Source organism: Apteryx mantelli, chromosome 8 (assembly GCF_036417845.1).
Source record: "Apteryx mantelli isolate bAptMan1 chromosome 8, bAptMan1.hap1, whole genome shotgun sequence".
NCBI lineage: Eukaryota > Metazoa > Chordata > Aves > Apterygiformes > Apterygidae > Apteryx > Apteryx mantelli.
In genome coordinates, this window is record NC_089985.1 from 23,526,746 (window position 1) to 23,546,510 (window position 19,765).

General features: G+C 50.1%; 1 protein-coding gene across 1 annotated transcript; it reads left to right on the top strand.

Moving 5' to 3' along the window:
- Nucleotides 1-8,494: 8,494 nt before the first annotated feature.
- Nucleotides 8,495-18,375, top strand: GFI1 (growth factor independent 1 transcriptional repressor). Its single transcript, XM_067300454.1, has 6 exons — nt 8,495-8,587; nt 8,774-8,972; nt 13,605-14,020; nt 14,111-14,248; nt 15,663-15,828; nt 17,946-18,375. The coding sequence occupies exons 1-6, from the start codon at nt 8,495-8,497 to the stop codon at nt 18,122-18,124; spliced, it is 1,191 nt and encodes a 396-aa protein (XP_067156555.1). The 3' UTR covers nt 18,125-18,375.
- Nucleotides 18,376-19,765: the final 1,390 nt, after the last annotated feature.

Genomic DNA, 19,765 nt, shown 5'->3' on the forward strand with positions numbered 1-19,765 from the left:
TTCCTCAGATTGATAATTAAATCTTTTCACTGGAAAGCGAAAGAACCTAACTACTCAAACTCTCCATCACTAGGTAGGAAAACCTCAATATTTACATTTTTTTACTCCCCCAGGCTAAGGGAGTAAATATTTTAGGAGCTAATGAAATTTATGGATTAGACCTTTTTAATGTAGGACTGTTGATTTTATTAATGCTGCTATAGTTGTGAGTCCCTTTTATTCTGTTTATTGTAACTCAATAAAACTTTACTTAAAAGAAGCTTATAACATTTGTGAAAAATTGGGAAAATGATTAGTTGTGGGAAGGAGTGCATCTGTGAAAGCTAGAAACATCTTTTGGCTGTTTATTCACCTTCGCATTCTTTGGCAAAATGTAGGCCTCACCTACATTTGCATTAACAAAGTATCACTTTCAGCTAAAATTGTTTCAGCTGTATGTGTGAATACCTATATTATTTTAACTGAAATATATTCCTATAAAACAGATCAAAAGTAAGTGAGAAGCATCCACATAGGCATTTGCATAAATTTAACAAAACCACTTTGTAAATCATGTAAAATTGTACTCATTCTGTACTTGTACCCATTTTGTGGAACAGCGGCAAAGAAGGAATTGCGTGTTTACCTGAACAACTATTTTATATCAGAGAATAGGATAGTGACTTTGACTGAAATGTGCTGCTCATACAAAATTTATGTTTTAAGTTAGAATGACCTAAAGATACATCTGCATAAAAATATTAACATTTCAGAATAGAGGTGCTGCTAAAACCTTTAACTGCAGAGATTGCAAAAAATGTTAGTGATTTGGGGGGAAGGTAGGAGGTGGAGGATAATGCAAATCCCCTAGGAGAGTCATTAGGCTAAAATCAAAAGTCAACCTATAAAATAGACTTTAGTCCTACTTAAGTGGAAATCACAGTAATAAGTTTAATTATGGACTCACTACTGACTCCTCTGTAATTCTGTGCACTGAGGAAAGAGGAAAGCTATGCATCTGCTAATGGATTTCTGGACTTAGTTTACTGAAGTTCTAGTTCATTCTGTGAAACACTGTTATCAGTATAATTAAAACAATATAATTTCTGTAATTCTCTGAGCATTTTTTACAAACTGAATCAAGACAGTAACAAAAAAAAAAAGATCAAATAAAGGTATCCAGTAACCTTTAGTACCAAGCACTGAATGATAGAATGAAAAGCACACAGTATCTGTAAATTGACTTGCAACATATCCTCTATATAGCATCCTCTATTTAGCTTCTTAGAGCAAAGAAAACATGCTAACATATGCATGCCTACACACATGGACACTGGTTGACTAAGATATAACTAGCTCCAAGATACAACAGCTTAACATCATTCCTTTCCAGGAATTAATACTGATCAGTTGACTCATTTCACAATTATAAAATACAAAAGCTGTAAGGCGTACTCTTAGAACTGGATACTAACTAACTTGCATAAATGACTGAGATTTTTGGTCTTTAGTGACAATAGTAAGAATAAATTCAAAAGCAATGTCTCTTTCTGAATTAACAGAAAGGCAGACTGCTAGACTGTGAAGAAACTGAAAAGCTACTTAAGATCTCATGAGAATTGTTATTTTAAAACTTCCATTCATGCTAAACAAGTAATTTTATGTTATATTATCTGTGGCTCCTGTCAAAACCAGGGTTTTATTGTGGCTGGGTGCTCTAGAAAAGTGCCTTATTTGGACTGTTCACATCAGACTCCCATTCTGAGAACCAAAATCCCTGAGACCTTTTTGAATAGTCTAAATTCTGTAACTTACTGAAGCAACTTTCTTCTATTCCAAATGCAGGTATGTTCTGGGACTACTCCTTTCTGTTCCTAGCTGGAATCCTCTTTTCACCCCAGCCTTCAACACCAGCAAACTTTCTCTTTCCAGTTTTTGCTCATAGTAGTCATCATTTTTTTCTAACCTGCTGTGAGAGCAGATGACATTACCTGGGTTTCCCAGAGTTCCAAAAAATTTCTATCAAAATTGCTAATTAAAGTCTCACATATTTACAGCACATTCTTATGCCATAAAGAGAAACATAAAGAAGGTAGTGAAAAAGGTGCTAGGAAAAAAAGCAGAAGCAATAAGCAGGAAATTTAAAAAATAATTAAATACTTTTAAAAAGCTGTAACAAAATTAAAGACACCCTTCCCAATGTATGCACAGTGCCAGTTCTAACAGCTTCTTGCAATTAAAGTGTTCTGGATAGCTGTGATCTCAGGTTCTATCACATCCAAGTGTGTATGTTATTCATGAGTTCCACACAGAATCACACTCTTTGCTACCTGCTCCCAGTCCTGACTTCTTAGCCATAAAAAATTGCTTCTTTTCTCTTACAGACCAAGCAACTAACCTGTCAAATTCTAGTCCTCAAATCCTTCCTTCCAACACAGAGTGTTTCATCACTTTTGACCATGAAGTTCTCATCTGTATCCCATCACTTTTGTTACCTTATCTGATGTGTTCTTAGCTCTGTCTAATAGTGATGTCAGGCAGCTCCTGTAAATATAGTGCAGTAAATTGCATTGAGTAGCCCTTTAGTCTTAAGCGTATGACTTTGGTCTAACATGATCCCACACTAGATTAAACCCATCCTCTTATTTATTCCCCTTTCTTTTGTCACTCTGGGTTAACAATAATGTACTTACATTGTATTCAGATGCATCTTAGAAAGTTTTGATGTTTAACTTGGAATATTACAGGTACTTTGGGAGGAGCATTAGAGCAGCTCTGTTAAAGTTTCTCTTCCCTGCCTCATTACTTATACTTCACATGCATTCCACTTTCTGCAAACTCATGGTCGTTTCGCTTTTTCCCATTTGGGATTTATAATAGTATTCTCACACTGTTCTTACTGTGGCGAATGATGACCACTGCATACACAAGACCATCTTAAAGGTTACTAAACTGTTGCACATAGGTCACACAGTAAACCAAGAATAAAGACTGAGTCTCTTCACCCCTGTTCAGTGTGTCCCCTCTGCCATGTTGCTACTCCAGATAGCAAGCTCCTACCCGGGGATGGAGGGAAGGAGCCCTGGGACAGTGGATGCCAGGGGCTAAGGAAGTGGGAATTACCTTCAGGCCCTATGCACGGATTGCAGCAGCTGAAACACTTTCCGGCCCTTGTTCAGTAGAGATAGCAACCCAGCGATATTTCTGGGTTACAAGATAAAACGCATGAGGGGCGATTTCCAGATAAAAAGGTGTGGAAGTCCATGAGATGCAAAAAGCTCACGCATTGCAGCATGAGCCTGGGCCGGCAATGCCGAGCGGGAGCAGGGCAGGCGGCAGCGCTGCCGCCAGCGCCAGCGCTGCGGGACTCGCAACCGCCCGCACAGGGGTGGGGCTCCGCTCCGCGGCGGCCGTTACCCAGGAAGCCCTCAGGGTACGGCGCGGCCAGCGGCGCCTTTGCCGGCCTCCCGGAACAGGCGAAACGGGGAGTGTGGAAACGCGGGTGTGCGCGCCCGCGCGGCTCCCGTAATAACGGTTCCCATAACGGCTCCCGTAACGGCTCCCCGCAGCGCGTGGGAAAGGAGGGGCCGCTTCCCGCCGCGCCCGGCCTCGCGCCGTCGCCGCGGGCACGTGGCGCAACGGCGGCGGCAGAGCAGCCCCCGGAGCGCCGCCCGCGCCCGGCTCCGTAAGCCGGTGCCGCGGGTAGCTGCCGCTTCGCCCGCTAACGACGGGGCCTGCCCGGCCCGGGCGGGGCGCTGCCGCCGGCTGCTCGCGCGCCCGCCGGCAGAGCGGAGCCGGCGCAAGGGGCGCGCGACGCCCGCGGGCTGCCGCGGGGCCCCGCTGTGGGAGCGGGCCGTCGTCGGAGCGGAGCCGGCGCGGCGCGGCTCGGGCCCGGGTGCTCCGCTCGGCCCCGCTCGGCGGGAGAGCCGGCCGCGCTGCCTGGGACGAAGGCAGCCGGGACTGGCTTTGCCCGTCCTCCTCGGCGGCGAGAAGCAGATCGGCAGTGACCCCCCAAAGCTGGAGGGGCACGGTGCACGTTAGGCACGAATTGGTTTTGTAAATCGTCTAGCACAGCCATTTTCGCACACGCTCTCTTCTCGTTTGAGGAAGCTGGCGTTCAAAGAAATCTGGTGTCTTTTCCTAGTCCCCATGAAACCTCCACCCTAACATGAGAGATCGATATGCCGAATTAAGCATTCATTTGATTCACTCATTTGATTTCCTTATTTTTGCTGGAAGTTTTTAAACCGTTTAGGAAACAATAGTGCCGTCTCCACGTGTGTTATGAATAACGTGGTAAAGACGCGGTGCTTCTCTGTGATAAAGCTTCACGCGGGGCCGCCTGCGGCTGGGCTTTCCGGCGCGTGTGAGCGCACGCAGGTTCTGGAAAGGCTGTAAGCATTTTCCGCACACAAATTACGTTGGTTTAAAAGGCGCAAAAATACGTGCATTGACTTTTGTTCTTAGATGTATAAGCACGGATATGTGTTTTCTTATATCCAGGTCATAATTGTTCCTCAACGACAATACTAATTCGTAGTAACGTTTTCTGTTGCTTTCATTATACACTGCCGAAGTGCTGGTCGAAAAGGTAATCGAAAGGCTACTAATGTATCATCTCATTTCATAGGTAGCCGTGACAGACTGGTTTGCTAGAAGTCACAGTGAGTCAGCGCAGACGCTTGCATGGAATTACACCGACTTGTTCTAATCTGGTTATTTCTACTGATTCCAGCATTTATTTTGAAAACTGATAGCGTGAATGACTTTCGCAGTAATCAAACAAAAGCACAGCGAGGAGACCGCGGTACACAGATGCCGTAAGTAAAACTGCTGTGCCCAGCACCAGGAACTTTCCGGCAATAATGAAGGTGTTAAAGGTGATGTGTCAGTCGTGTGCTTCAACTTCCTCTTGTGTCACTACTAAAGCATTATTTAAAAGGTTGGAGAGTTTTTTTCATGGTGTTATTTGCTTGCTTCGTTAGATTTTGGGAAGTCAAGTTAACGATATGTCCCACACGGGCTCACAGACACAAAGTGACTAATTTGTCTGTGAATACTTCTGGGGGATTGCAGAAAAGCACCTGCTTCTCCAAGCCAGCGTGCTCCGGGGCGTGAGGAGGGCTGCAAGCTGAGCACAGCTCCTGCCTTGTCCAACGTCAGCCGCTCTCTGAATGTCTCTGTCGTTTCTGGGTGGGAAATGGTGTTAAACCTCATTTCGATCACTGCAAAGCCATACTGCGGGAAGCAAGCAGCCTGCACAAGTATGGCCCTGCCGTAATCGAAGAAGGTCCGAGATGTCCAATAGCGAAGCCCAGAAACACCTCAGAAATACCCAGCCCAGACTCCCAGAACCGAAGACCTGAGCCGGATTTCCTGGCTGCATCAGAATCCGAGGCTGGACCTGGAAAACTCAGTGTGTGGGGGGGGTGGGGGGGAGAGGAATAAAACAAGACTACCCTTTTTCTGTTTGCAAAAATGAACACGCTTCCTTCCTCGCCGCTCCTGGCCCCGCAGAGCGGGAGGGAGGGACTCCAGATGCGAGCGGTGAGGGTTTTGGTGCCGCCCGGCGCCAAGGCAGCGTGCGGCCCCGCACAGAGAGCTGCGGTACGGGCGGCCCCGGGCTGCCGCCGCCCGGCCCCTCGCGCCGCGCCCCCGCCGCTGGCGCCTTTCGCTCCGGTCCGCCCGCGACGGGTGAGCTGACCCCCGGAGCTTAGGCGAGGAAGGGCTGCGGGAGGCGACCGCTTCCCTCTCGCCTGGCCCTGCTCCTCTTTTGCTTTCGCGTTTGAATCACGCAAGCTGCAATAGCCTCCGTGCGCAGTTGGGGGGGGGGGCGGGAGGGAGATCTCGCCTACCCCTTCCATATTTAACCATTACCTAAATCCGAAGGGAAATGAGCAAACCTCTAGGCTTGGGTCTTAAGGTATTTTCAGCGCTGTTGGGCGTATTTATCCCAAAAGAGTTTTCCACAACAAGTTATTTCTAGGCTGGGGGAGGTCTACATTGCCCAGGGCCCTGCCTTAACCCCGATTATAACACCGTGCACGTCTAGATCGCCGCGGGAGGTCTCTTCCCCCATTCCCAGGGCTGAGGGGGGACAGGGATGCTGCTTGGAGCTGGCTTGTCAGGGCTGGCGCCTGCTCCTCCATCCCCTGCCCTCTGTCTCTGTCTGTGTTGAGTCAATCTGTGTTTTGAATCTGTGACTTGTTCTCGTTGCGGAAGTTGAAGGGGATCCAAGAATAGTTCAGATAGATGTGTGTAATTTCTAGAGCAGAACCCCCAGAGAAATGAAACGCCCTATTCCAGAATGACACTTTGATGTCACTTCATCGAGCCCTGTGAGGTGGAATACGGTAAGACATTTTCATTTAAGGAAAAATGAGACAGAGAGGAGGGGAACAGTGTTGATTTGTGAGGCCTTGGCTTTTTTTTTTAAAAGCATTTTTTTTTTTTTGTTGCAGAAGCTCCTAACGCTCAGGAAGTGGAATCTGTGGTTTAGGGGGCCGAGCTCTGAAGGAGTTGAGAGAGACAGAAAAAAAAAAAAAAGCCAACTCAAGCACCATTGCTCCTTAAAGGCTAAATTTAAAGTCACCCAAACTAGCAGACTGTGGTGCAAACCCCGTCTGCAGCCCAGCTTCCTTCACCCCTCCAAATGGGTAAGCGCTCTTGCTTTTCTCGCCTCGCTTGGGCATCGGTCGGCGGGAGGGGTGGGGTGGCAGCGCCCCCTCTCCTCAGATCTCCTCCAGCCCCTCGGGGCGCTCCGTCGCGGCGGCGCAGGGCCCCAGCGGATCCCGCTAGGACGGGCGGGAGCCGCTCGGCCCCGCTCCGGGAGGCGCCCGCCTCGCGCCCCCTCGGCGGCGGCCGTTGGCGGGCGCGGGCCCCGCGAGGCGCGAAGCGCCGGCAGCGGCCGCGCGCGCTGCCCTCGGGCCAACGGCCCGCGGGGGGAGGGGCGGGGCAGGTGCCTGAGGCGGAGGGGCGCCCCGCCGCTCTGGCACGGTGCGGGCGGCCAGGTGGGCTGAGGAAGGCGCCTTCCCACGGGTCCTGGCTCCAGCCTGGGAGGCTTCAGCCTCGGGCGGCGAGTCTCGGCGGGGGGGGGGGGGGGGAAGGCGGCGGCGCCTCCGTGGTCTGGCTTTTGGAGGGAAAAACGCCGCGCTGAGGCAAAAACACGCGGCAGAAACGGCGCCTGGAACCTCCCAGCGGTTGTTGTTGTTGTCGTTACTGTCGGGGCGGGCGACGCGTTATCGAGCCGCTTTGATTGCTCGCCCCCCCCGCGCGACCCCGCTGGCTGCCAGCCCCCGCTCAAGGCCGCTCAAGGATGAGCCGCGGCGCAGGTGGGCCCGGGCGGCCGCGCTCCCACCCGCCCGCGCGGCGCCGTGCCCGGGGGCGGCGCCTCCTCGGCGGCGCGGAGCGGGCCTGGCGCAGCCCGGGCGCGCACGGGGCGGCGCGCCGCCCGGCCCGGCACCTGCGGGGCAGCGACCCGGCTTGGTCGGCACCGCACGCGGGCTCGGCTCGGGCCGGGGCAGGCGGGACCGGCCGCTTCCCTCCTTTCCTCTTTCGCAAATCTGAGGCCACTCGAGGAAAAAAAAAAGCAACCCCCAAAAGAACCAAGTAAACGCAGTTTAAATGGGCTTTTTGCAAACTGCCAAATAATGTCGAGGCTTAACCTCTGCTGCCTTCCAGGAGTAGGCTGGGGCAGCTCCGGGTTTCCTGGCCCCTCTCCCCGCCAGCCCCGCGCTCGTCGCCCCCCCCGCCTCTGCCCGCCGCGGCTTTCGGTGCCGGCAGCTGCGCGGCGCCGTGCCCGCCGCGAGCAGCTGCGGCCGGCGGGACAGATTCCGTTGTGTTCGTTTTCACGTTATCGCGGTTCACACTGGATGAGAGAATCAGTCCCTGCAGCAGCAGCAGCAGCAGCAGGAACAGAGTAACTCAGATTTCGGATTTAGTTTGCTGATTTTTACCACAGTTCTCTTACCCGGGCGCCAGCTGGGACTTCTGCCGGTGTCGGCAGCGACCCGGGGCTGTGCAGCCCTCTTTGGGGGCCGCGGAACTGGTCGCTCGTTTCGGGGTGCGCTGCTGCTGCTGCCCCAGCTGCGGGCGCGCAGGCACCCGCGGGCTTTCTGGCCGAGCTCCCGCGGGCTGAGCGCGGGGCAGGCGAGCGCCCCTCCCCGAGACCCCCCGGCCTTCGCCCAGCCGGCGGCCGCCCTCGGGCCGGGCCCCAGCAGCTCTGCGGGGGGCGGCGGGAGGGTGCGGAGCAGCCCCGGCGGGGGGGGGGGGGGGGAGGCGAGCGGGGCGGCGGCGGCCGGAGCCACCTGCGCGCCGCCACCTGGCGCGCCGCCCCCGGGCGAGCGGCCCCTCCCGGGCGGCGCCCCCGGCCCTCACCGGCGGGCTGGGCGCCTCCCCGGCAGGTCGCCTCCCCCCCGCCGCCGCCGCCCCGCGGGACACTCGGGGGTGACGCTCGCAGCCGCCGCGGCGCTGGGAGACGCAGCGCGGCCGGGGCGGCCGCGGCAGCACCCCCACCATGCCGAGGTCCTTCCTGGTGAAGAGCAAGAAAGCGCACAGCTACCACCAGCCGCGCTCCGCCGACGAGGACTACAGCCGGCGGCTGGAGACGGTGCTGGCCCAGATCTGCGCAGGTAGGAGCCCCCCGGCGCCGGGCGGGCTGGGGCGGCGGGTGCGGAGCGGCCTGCGGGCGGGCAGCGCCGGGGCGGGCAGGGCGGCTCGCCCCGGCCCCGACCCCGGCCCCGGCCCCGGCCCGGCCCTGAGCGCCCCCGGCCCGCTGCTCCCCGCAGACAGCCAGCTCCCCGAGGCCGGCGGGCTGCGCGGCGCCGTGCTGCCCGACCCGGAGCCGCCGCGGGGCCGCTTCTCGCCGGAGTCGCACCTCGCCGAGGCCGCCGATGGCACCTCCGAGTCGGCGCCCAGCTGCGAGGGCAGCGTCTGCGACCGGGTGTCGGAGCTCGAGGACTTCTGGAGACCGCCCTCGCCCTCCGCCTCGCCAGGTAGGGTCCTGCCGGGCAGCGTCGCTTGGCCGGGAGCCGCAATCGAAAAGGAGTGGAAAGGACAGATTTGCCTTTTCCCACGCATTGGGAAAAGGCAAATCTGTCCTTTCCACTCCTTTTCGGGTGCTCTCTCCCAGGTTGCTTTTCCAGCGCATCTCCCACCGCTAACGGAGTAGCGGGTTACAGTCAGACTGTGGGAAACTTGCGATGCCAAAGAACATCGCTTTTTTTTGGTTTCTGATTAATTACTAAGGCTAAATTATCTTTTAAAGATCCCGGCATTTGCCTACAGCGTCCAGCTGTCGTGAAGTTTAGGGGATAAAATGTTTTTAAAGACAGTAAATATATCTCCCTGGCTATCTATATACCTGTAGTAAACAGCATTGACTGTGTGTTTGTTCTACCTGCTAGACGTTTTCCCGAGCTCCCTTTCAGGATATTTCTTGCCTCTTGTCTATAAAAAGGATCTCTCCAACTTTTTTTTTTTCTTTTCTAAAAACGCATTTGTGAAAACCAGATGAAAATAATGGCGGTCAGATTTAAACACCCCAAATCCAGGAAACTCACACTTATGGCTGCAGCGCCTGTCTCTAGCTCCCTCGTCCTGCCTTTGATGTGGTTGGAGCAGTGGGAGATGCTGTCCCCAGTTTGGCGTGAATACTTATCTCGTTTAAAAATATAATGCTGTCGTTTTATAACCAAAATATGTATATATATATATATATATATATAAAAAATTTTTTACTGCCTTGGTTAAAAAGTGACAGCTGGAAAAAAAAAAGAACAATTTCTGTCTTAGCAAGGGAAAAATTATCTCAGCTTTGTAAAATGACAGCAGATGCCAGCAAACAAATACATAGTCCTGTTTCTCCACTGATTCTCCTACTTCGTCCTTATAGTATCCTTGCATATCAATGGCTTATTGTAATGATGTGGATTAGCATTTTTAAAGACCCTCTTCCCCTTTAGAAGTCTGAAAGCTCTTTGAGCAGACGTTCAAAATGCAAAGCCGTATCATTACAGCCAGCAATGGGACAGTTTCAGTACGTGCAAATGACAGACGGCACCTAACATGAGAATGCAGCCGTCTTTGTTTTGCTAATATTTCTGCGTAAAATATAACAATGTCTTTATTTTTGTGCCTAACGAATTTGGCCTGCTCTTCCTTCTCCAAATAATTACAATTTCTGGAGGGGAAAGAGACCATTCTCAGGAGGTGTCCAAAAGACACGGACATGAAATGGAGCAGGTAGTTACCAGGGCTGCTGTGCCTTACCTCCCCGCTGCTCACTTCTTCCGCTATTGTAGGATTCATTAGCCCCCTGACAACTATCCCGTTACCTGGGGAAGTAATCTTGGCAAAATGAGAGCAGCGTCCCCAGAGCCAGTTTTTTCCAAGGGAAAGGGATCCTGAAACTGTCTGCTCCCATTCATGGGGGAAAGGAATGGTAAGGGACTCCCAGTCTTTGCAGGAAAGAGCTTAATTAAATGAACCTCAGTGTGTCAGGAGGGTGCTGTTATATTGACGATCAAGACAGTGGTAGTGGGGTTAGACAGTCAGGCTCCCTCCCACAGCTCCCCCCCAATCCCTGCCTTCCAGCTGCCTTGCCAAATTCAGTGTGAAGCTGGAATTTCTGCCTTGGTCACTTCAGCAAGATGCACTGGTGAGATACTGGATTTTTATGGTTGTGTCTCTGGGTGGGGCACAGTTTCTGTGCTTCATCAGCAAGGGCAGATGAGAAATGATGTTTCTAAATCACATTCAGACAGGGCAGATACATTGAGTAGTACTTAGTACCCCCCACTGCACCGTGCAGCCTGTGCCCTTTTCACTTCTGATGTGGAGCGAAAGCCAAATTTCAGGTCTGTCTTTGAGCGCAGGGCTGCCAAGCCAGGGGAGCACGTACAGGCACAATAGCTTTATAGTGTTGTTAACACTCTCCATACTTTGTTGACTCCATCAGTGCAAATCACTTTGGTATTTAACCTCACTTTTTATGTATTTCTGTAATCACACACGTTTGCTTGTACAGTAGGAACCTTGATAGCTCTGTGTAGCAGTGTATTAGGATGTCCTGAGTCTATTGATGCTACAGTGTTGTAAGAAGCCTTTGTACTGGATATAATGGAGTTGTCGTGCAGGGAGCAGGGTGTTTTGTGGTCTGTGGAGGAGGACACCTGAATCTTTCTTGTGTGTACCAATCAGTTCTGAAACATTTTGGATTGAGCCTGCCTTACCTTCAGAAAAGAGCCTTGATGTTTGTTCTCCCAGGGTGATCCGTTTAAGGGCTATACAGGATTGCTAAGAAGTGGAGGGGAGAACTTGATTGTCTCTCCCTGTCTACCCCCCGAGGACTAGACACTGTAGAGAGGCAGACACAGGAGTGTCTCTTGCCCAGCAGAGTGGGAAAGTGGGGTTTGCGAGTCTCCTTGATGCTGTGTACGGGGCTTGGATGGCTTGAGCGTGCCCTTGGGATGCACAGTGTGAGTGGCTCACCTTGCACTCGTGCCTGTGAGGTCTCCAAAGCGTGCGAGGGGACTGAACAAACATGGCACGCAAGCTGATCTGTGGTTCCAAGGGCTCAAAAATCAGGTCAGCCTTCCCTTCCTTCTCCCTCAACGGACTGGCTTAGAAATCAAGACTGTAAGTAATACCTGATGGATATTTTAACTCTTGTATTGAAATATTGAGGGCTTATGTTTTCATGCTTTTCTTTACAGTCTGGGTTAGAAGTTGCTTTCAGGAGGAAAAAATAGTTACAACAAGAACAAGCAAACAAAAAGAAATCTGAGGGCCTGATGAAATTGTACAGTTTCAAGAGCTGGGGCTTTAAGATAGTTCTGAGTCTTGCGATAAAATCGTGAGAGATGGCAACACTGAAACTGGTTGCAAAGACACAAGATAGATGATGTGACGTTGACCACAACTTTGCAGTCAGTGCAGAACAGGAAAAATCATGCTCAGCACCATGTCAGCTAATTTGATTCCATCACTCTGTTCAGATGTCCCAGTTGGTATGTGCACATATATTTCCAACCGAAAGACTACTGATTTCAATAGAAGAATTTGAGATTCTGTTAAGATCTGAAACTGTGAAAAAGATAGGAAACAGACAAGTCATTCAGTGCTTCATTTTCACCCCACTTCCCACTCTCTCCTTCAACCCTCAGTGACCATCTGCCTCTCCAGAGCAATAGCCTAACACATCACGGCTTCCGTCCTTCTCCCACCCCTGGTTATCTTGCTGTGCTGAAGGCTGAAAAAGCCACGGGAACTGTGAAGCTGACCAGGAAAGAGAAGAGCCAAGAGAGCAATTGTGGGTGTGCAAGTTTTGGAGTAAGGGAGGTTGATCTGGTAGCCTAAGTTGTAAGGGAGGCCAATATCTCTGTGAAGGCATCAGCACTTCAGCAATTAATTAATTCCTCTTTTCCTTGGTTCACTAATACATTTGTCCAGTGGAGACATTTGACTCTCCCCATGCTGCTTCCTGATGTGATGAGGAGTGAAAGTAGAGCACCTCAAGCGTTAATCAGAGTCTCTGGCAGAAACGGTTGGGATCTTAGTACCTTGTGTTCCCAGCACAACTGTGCTTTTCTCTATGCAGGGCTCCTGAGCATTTGTGCCTTTAGACGCTGTGTTCCTGCCATCGCATCCATCTCGTGCTAAGGGCCCTCCAAGTGCGATTCCTTTCGTGATGCCCACAGTATTGGTCAGATGCCCTTGCCGAGGGGGAGCCTGGTTAGAGCCAGCTGAAGCCATCTGAGCAGCTCACAGCATGTCCTGGTGGAAGCTCGCTTTGGTTATGACTGACAGGGGAATCCTTTTGTGTCTTTAATTTTTAATGCAGCCTATACCGATGATTTTCATAATGTGTTTGTGAAGCTCAGTGTTTGGGGTGCGCTCAGCTTCTTTTCTTAGGGAAGCTCAGAGGAATCTGGAACAATTAGAATTTTCTTTCAGATGAGGACTGATTTTTTTTATTATTTTTTTCCTGAAAAGTGAGGCATGGAATCCAAGCACCTCTAAAGTTGTTCTCTGTTTTGATAACGCTGTAGTATTATTATGGACAGTTGTGGCACCAAGTTCAGAGACTAGGTTTGGGCATTACATTGTGCAACAAGCAGCTTTTAATTCTTTTGAAAGGGTAAATCTCAGCACGCTTACTCCTTCTGGCACCTCCGTAATGTCATTTCTACAGTATGGATGGGTGGGATCTACATCGGAATTTAAACACTTGGACTGTCAGTTTTGATGCCCAGTTTGGGATATACAGATATACTTCCCTGAGGAGCTGCAGATAAAACCAAGGGAAGTTGCAGACTGAGTTGTTCAGTATCTCAGCAGTGAGATCAGCATGTCCCCAACTTGGCAACCAAAATGGAGGTAGACAAAATTGGTGGCTGCTTTTAATAATTTGGCTGGGGCAGCAAGTGAGTAGTTAGTACTGGATGCACTGACCCTGCTGTGCAATACAGCAGATGCCCTTCCACGAGAGATGAAGGGACAGCCTTGACGTGCAGCTGTGGTGGGGGGAGCCTCTGGATGCAAGTCAGGGTTCTGAGCTAACTCTGCCCCGTGATGGTGGGTGTGCTGTGAAGCACACTAATTCCCATGCTCTTGTTCTCCCGCAGCCTCGGAGCGATCTGTGTGCCCATCGCTGGATGAAGCCCCCCCCTTCTCGGTGCCCTTCAAGCCGTATGCGTGGAGCAGCCTGGGTGGCTCCGACCTGAGGCACCTTGTGCAAAGCTACAGGCCCTGCCCGACACTGGAGCGAACCTCAGCCTTGGGGCTCTTCTGTGAGCGAGGCTCTGAGCCGGCCCTCTACGGTGCAGAGTGCAGCTCTTCCCTCGGACTTTACGGTGACTTCGGCTCCCCGGGCCCGGGGCTTTTCGAGAGGCCTCCAGCAGCAGCACCGGGACTCTATGCTGACTCACAGCCTGGGCTGCAGCAAGAGAAGGGGCCAGGTGGCATCAAAATGGAGTCGGATCTCCTGTGCCGCCCGCTGCTCATCAGCACTGGCTCTTACAAGTGTGTCAAGTGCAGCAAGGTATGGACTGCTTTCCCCTGTGCTGGGTACGACTCTTCCCCAGGCTCTTTTCCCTGGCCAGCCTGACCCCTGTGTGCTTTCTCCCCTCAGGTCTTCTCCACTCCGCACGGCCTTGAAGTGCACGTGCGCCGCTCACACAGCGGCACCAGGCCCTTTGCCTGTGACATGTGTGGCAAGACCTTTGGCCACGCAGTCAGCCTGGAGCAGCACAAGGCTGTGCACTCGCAGGTGAGAGCTGGGACAGACTGCCAGGGTGAGGGGCACAGGGCCAGGGCTGGCACCGGAGAGGCTGTGAGGGCAATCACAGGGCAGTAGCTTGGCATCTAAACTGAGGAGAGGAGGAAAGCATTGCAGGACCAGAGTGGGCAGTCGTGGGTAAAGAATACAGTGGCAGGCAGAGGAGAGGGTGGGCAGCTAGTGAGCAACAAATTAAAGATCACAGGCTTTGTTTCCATTGCCCAGACATTGTGCATGTCTGTATTAAGCAATGGGCACTTTTGGCACTCTAGAAGTGACAGATAATAAATAATAAAATTTTACTCTCAGAGCTGGAAATTGTAGTGAGGGTGTGGACTTTTTTAAGCACAGCTTAAGAAGCTCGCTGTGCTTTCCTTTGACCCAGGTCTCCTCACTCCTTCTCCTCCCCTGCCCCCAAAGAGGTGAATCTTCCCTTGTTTGTAGTCACTGTGTCTATGCAGGGAACATCTGAACGCCCAGGCAGGTACAGAGCACAGACTTCACCCGTCTCGACGCACTCTGAGTCACACACCAAAAGAATATGGTAGTTAATTTTGGTAGGAGGATTTGTAAGATTTTCCACCTGCTGATATTGTGCCATATTTCCCTTTCACCCACCCACTTGGCCTGGCAAATCTTCCTTCCTCAGATTGGCTTTGGGAGGATAGAGTTACAGTGCTGTTTGTTTGCTAACTATTTTTTATTTACAAGGGCATGAGTGTGCAACGGCAGAGCACACAATGAAGGGAAATATCTCATCACTCATTAAATGGTGGTGAAAAGAGCAGCACTGCATATTAAAGCCATGGAGAGGAGAACATTTCTGGGAGAGTGCAAAAAAAACCAAATAAACTAAGATGATTTGTGTGAAAGCATAGCAGGAAGAGGAAAGTGTGATGGGAGCTGAAGGACGGAAGGAAGAGATGAGTTTATGGTGGAAGAGAGTGATGAGGAAAGGAGTGTGTGAGGGACAGGAGGGGGAGACAGCAAAGTCTTAATGCATTTAGCTTGATTTGTCGAAAAGTTTTTTTTCCTGGATGCTTTAGGCTGTGGCTGTTGGGTTCCCAGTGGAATGATAATGCCTTGAGAGCCCTTGTTGAAAGGTGCAGGCAGGCTCTGCCTGGTCGGGGCTGTTCCTGCCTGGCTGTTCCTGCTGGCAGGAAGGGCCATTCTGTTAAATTTCTGCGGGGAGTGGGGCACAGCACCGGGAGAGGGTGCGCTGTCTTTTTAACCATGTGGCACTGTCATGCCTGAGTTAGTGTCTCCTCAGGCCAGTCCAGCTCTCTGGAGAGGAAAAAGTGCTTCCTAGAGCAAAAGAGGCAACACCAACGCGCTGCCTGGTGGTTTCCTGCGGTAGGGTCTCTGGCCTGGTGTAACATGCGTGTGTTTGGGCTCCTCTCTGCAGGAACGCAGCTTTGATTGTAAGATTTGTGGCAAGAGTTTTAAGAGATCTTCCACCCTGTCCACCCACCTTCTCATCCACTCGGACACCCGGCCCTATCCCTGTCAGTACTGTGGGAAGCGTTTCCACCAGAAATCTGATATGAAGAAACACACCTTCATTCATACAGGTCAGTGCTGCAGATGCTGGTGTTTGGTGCTGACTGCGGGGGGCTGGTCTCTGGGGAGGTCTCTCTGCAGCAGTCCGTTCCTCCTCAGCTGGGACAGTACATGCATCTCCCCGTGTCTCTCACTGCCTTGCTGCAGTTTGCACCTTCTGAGCTCTACTTGTACAAAGGAGGACGATTTGAATGTGGTTTCATGAACCACAGCTGCTAAATAACCAAAATCCTCGCAATCCAATCAATGTTTCCTTAATAGGATCCACCATTGTTTATTCAAAGGCCTTTTCTGTATGATTTGTAGAGTATTATATTCATGTGGCCTTGATTGTCCCTGGAAAATGACAGGTGAATTTGAGTGCAGCATCTTTTGCCAGCCCTGCCAGTTTACAATAGGAACCACAGGAGCCTCCTCCTCTAGATCAAACACTAAACTGGAGTGCCCAGGGTCCAACTCTTAGTCTAAATATTTGTTCAGAGATTGATTGTCTGCGCTTCCACCCGGACCTTCCAAGCAAATGGCTGCAGTTTGATACAGAATGGAAGGAGAGGTGCGGAGTTACCAAGTTTCGCTGTCAGTAATAAACATGGAAACAATAAAGTACAGGTGAATCACTGAAGGAAATTGTTTTTAAAATACTGTTCAGTGAAAAAGCAGGTTTATCAGAGATCTTTAAAAGTAAATCATGCCTTTCAAACCAGCACTATTGACTTTTAAAGTAATGAGAAATGCATGACCTCTGTGAGATACAGAAACATTTGTAGGCACAAAATAACTCTACTGGTCAAAGCCAAGGTTCAGGTGACCAAAATCTTGTTTCCTGACAGTGACCGGTAGCAGATATCAAGGGAGGAGTATCAAAATAACCAATATGTAAGAAAGATAGCATTATAAGTAGCACTACTTGGTGTGAAGTATTTGATTTTTCTAGATTATAAGCAGTGAAAAATAAAGGTAACTTATAAAGGCTCTCCACCAGATGTTTGCTGGATGAAACAGAACTATTTAGGAAGTTAAACAAAAAGTATTTGTCTGGTAACTTTTTCAGATGAGGCTTGATGAAGTAAAATTTCAGCCAAATTCTGAATTAGACAAAAATACTATTTTGGTATGAGATCAGAAACTGCCCCTGGACTTTTAAATTTCTAATATAAAACCAGGTCCTTAACTGAATTAGAATCCCTTTCATATGCAACGTATTCTTGTGAACTAAGCCTCCAACACATTTTATATTATCTTATGTTTTTAAAAAAATGATCTTCAAATGCACAAAGAGCACTTGTTGCTCCAGCTGAAGTCAGTGGGCTCTGCAGGTGCAAAGCCACTCTGAAATCAAGCTTGGAAAGACACATGTGTTCTGTGGTTGGGGTTCCCTTTTATCCATTATTTGGTAATAAACAATGTGAAAATGCACTGAGATCTGCCCCCGTGGGTGCCAGTGTGAGTTTTGCCACTGACCACTCTGTAGAAGTTCAGACGCTGGATTTATTCCCATTCACTTTATTTGTCTGCAGGAGGACTTCAGGGTTGGCTCAGGGTGACCCCGCTGGCATTTCAGGGTGGGGAATGGAGAGAAGAGTGGATCTCCGGATGAACCCTGCCCTTCATCGTTCACTCAGGGACCTCTTACTTCCCTTGGGGACAGGCCCCGGCTCACTGGGTCCAGCTTAACAGCTGCCATCTATCTATCCCACCTGCCCTCATGGTGATGCCATAATAATATTGGGCAGTCAGCATGGCCTGGGCTCTTTCCAAGGATTTCTCATGTTTCTAGGACACAAAGCCAGTTTGAACCACATAGAGCCCACGCAGCCAAATAGCAACACGTTCACAAGTTAAGGCGTCCTGGGAGCACTTTGCACTTCACGCTGCTCCCGGGACTAGGCTGAGACAATGCTGGTACTGCCAGGCCCAGGCCTGCTCAGCTGCAGAGAAGGCCCAGCTAATGCTTTGGGGCTCCCCACTGCATGTGTTTTAGTAAGAACGACTTGCTTGGTGATTAGAGGAATCGCTTTGATTAGCTCTGAGGCCCAGAGTGCATTTCCTGTTTGTTCTGCATGCCTAAGCAGCATGTTGCCTTTTTCACACCCTCTCTTTCTCTCCTCCTCCCATCTTCTCCCTGCAGGTGAGAAGCCCCACAAGTGTCAGGTGTGTGGAAAGGCCTTCAGTCAGAGCTCCAACCTCATCACCCACAGTCGGAAGCACACAGGCTTCAAGCCCTTTGGCTGTGATCTGTGTGGCAAAGGCTTCCAAAGAAAGGTGGATTTACGGAGACACCGGGAGACACAGCACGGCCTGAAATGAGTCCCAGCTGCAATACGGAAAGCGCCTACAACACTATGAGAACAGACTCCCTTGGCTTCCCCGCTCAACCTGAGCCCTGTCTGTAGCACAGACCCTGGCATTACCTTTCTGGCCAGGAGCTTAGAGAGAAAAGAAGAGAACAGGGCCACGCATTGAAAGCTCAACCTGAATGACTGTGAAAGCGGAAATTAAAGGCTGGGGTTTCTCTCTCTCTCCCTCTCTCTTTCTGAAATAACACTGGAAAATAAACCTTTGAGACATGAAGCCTGATACTCCAAATATGGATAAGCTACCAAATATATGTGAGCTGAAAATCTTTTACCCATGGCCAAGCTGAAACCCCTCGAGTTTTCAGTATCTCGGATTACCTTGGAGGGAAACATGGGTGTAACAGTGTTTACATGATAGTTACACAGCAGTCAGTAAATGGTGTAGGGAGTGCTTGCCTTTGTTGAGTTTCAGTGCTGAATGGCTTCACTCTTGGTTTCCTGTCAGGAAGACTTGGAATAGAGGACTGAACTGTGCAGTTGGGTATCTTGTTGCTTTTGAAGCCAAGAGACCAGCTTGGGCCTGATCCTGCTCTCACTTATTCTGGCATAAATCAGGAGTTGCATTGACAGAGGGAGGCCCTTTGATCCTTCCAGAGCTGTCTCTCTGTCTGTGCAAGGCCTGGATGTGTGAGTGTGTTTGAGGCATGGGGAAATTACTTCTTGCTACATCCACTGGGGAAAGAGAAGTTTGTGAAAGACTTGACTGGATAAGCCAAAGCACAGAGTTATGCCTTATAACTAGAAACCCGTCCAAAAATCACCTCATCCTGGCTGAGGAGAGCAGGAGCACAGCGAGGGCACAGACTGTCTGTCCAGGGCAACCATTGGCTTCCACACTCTGGGCTTGTTATAAATAACTGGGAAATAGCTACCCAATAGGCTTATTTGTATATTTGTTTTTGTTTTTTAATTTTTAATTTTTAAAGGGAAACTTACCTGAGGTGGGCAGGAATCATTATAAAAGTATAATTGATTGAATTTGCCTTAAATGACCCTGCATGTACCTCAGTAAAAAAAAAAAAAAATGTTGTTTTTACTTTGTTGACAGGTTTGTAAATGTCCTTATTTAGATTTTATGGAGTGTCTTATGTTTATTGGTACATATTTATTGGAATAATGTTTTAAATTAATAAAGTATTGAGGATCATCCAGAGTGATTTTTATTTCATATGTAGCTTCAACATGCCTGTGAACTTCAGCCTTTATAACTCTGCACCATCTCTAAACATTGTCAGGGCCACAGTGTTCGCAGAGGGAATGCAGGCAAGCAGAACCTTCACATGGCTCTGGCGATTAAAGAGCGCAAATGTCATGTTTATGTGTCTGACTCCCGTTGATTTCAGTTAAAATGCTTAACACTTTTGAAGACTGGGGAATACGGTATTTAGAATTATCACCATAAAAGGATTTAGAGGTGGAACAGCCGTTTAAGTGCCTGCATCTGAAAATTAGACTGTCACAGTTCTCCACTCAGTGCAGGAAGCACCTGAGTGTCCTGCAAGATTAAATGTCGGTGCCTGGGAGTTTGCAGGGCCACCTGAGCAGCAGGTGCCTCATTTATACGCAGGTGCGTTGGGACTCGCAGCATCGC

What these genes read in the sequence shown, in the direction of transcription:
- GFI1 (XM_067300454.1), top strand. Translation starts at nt 8,495, where the DNA reads ATGCCGAGGTCCTTCCTGGTGAAGAGCAAGAAAGCGCACAGCTACCAC. An exon ending in AGTGTGTCAAGTGCAGCAAG is followed by an intron (nt 14,021 to 14,110) that starts GTATGGACTGCT and finishes TTCTCCCCTCAG; the next exon opens with GTCTTCTCCACTCCGCACGG. An exon ending in ACACACCTTCATTCATACAG is followed by an intron (nt 15,829 to 17,945) that starts GTCAGTGCTGCA and finishes TTCTCCCTGCAG; the next exon opens with GTGAGAAGCCCCACAAGTGT.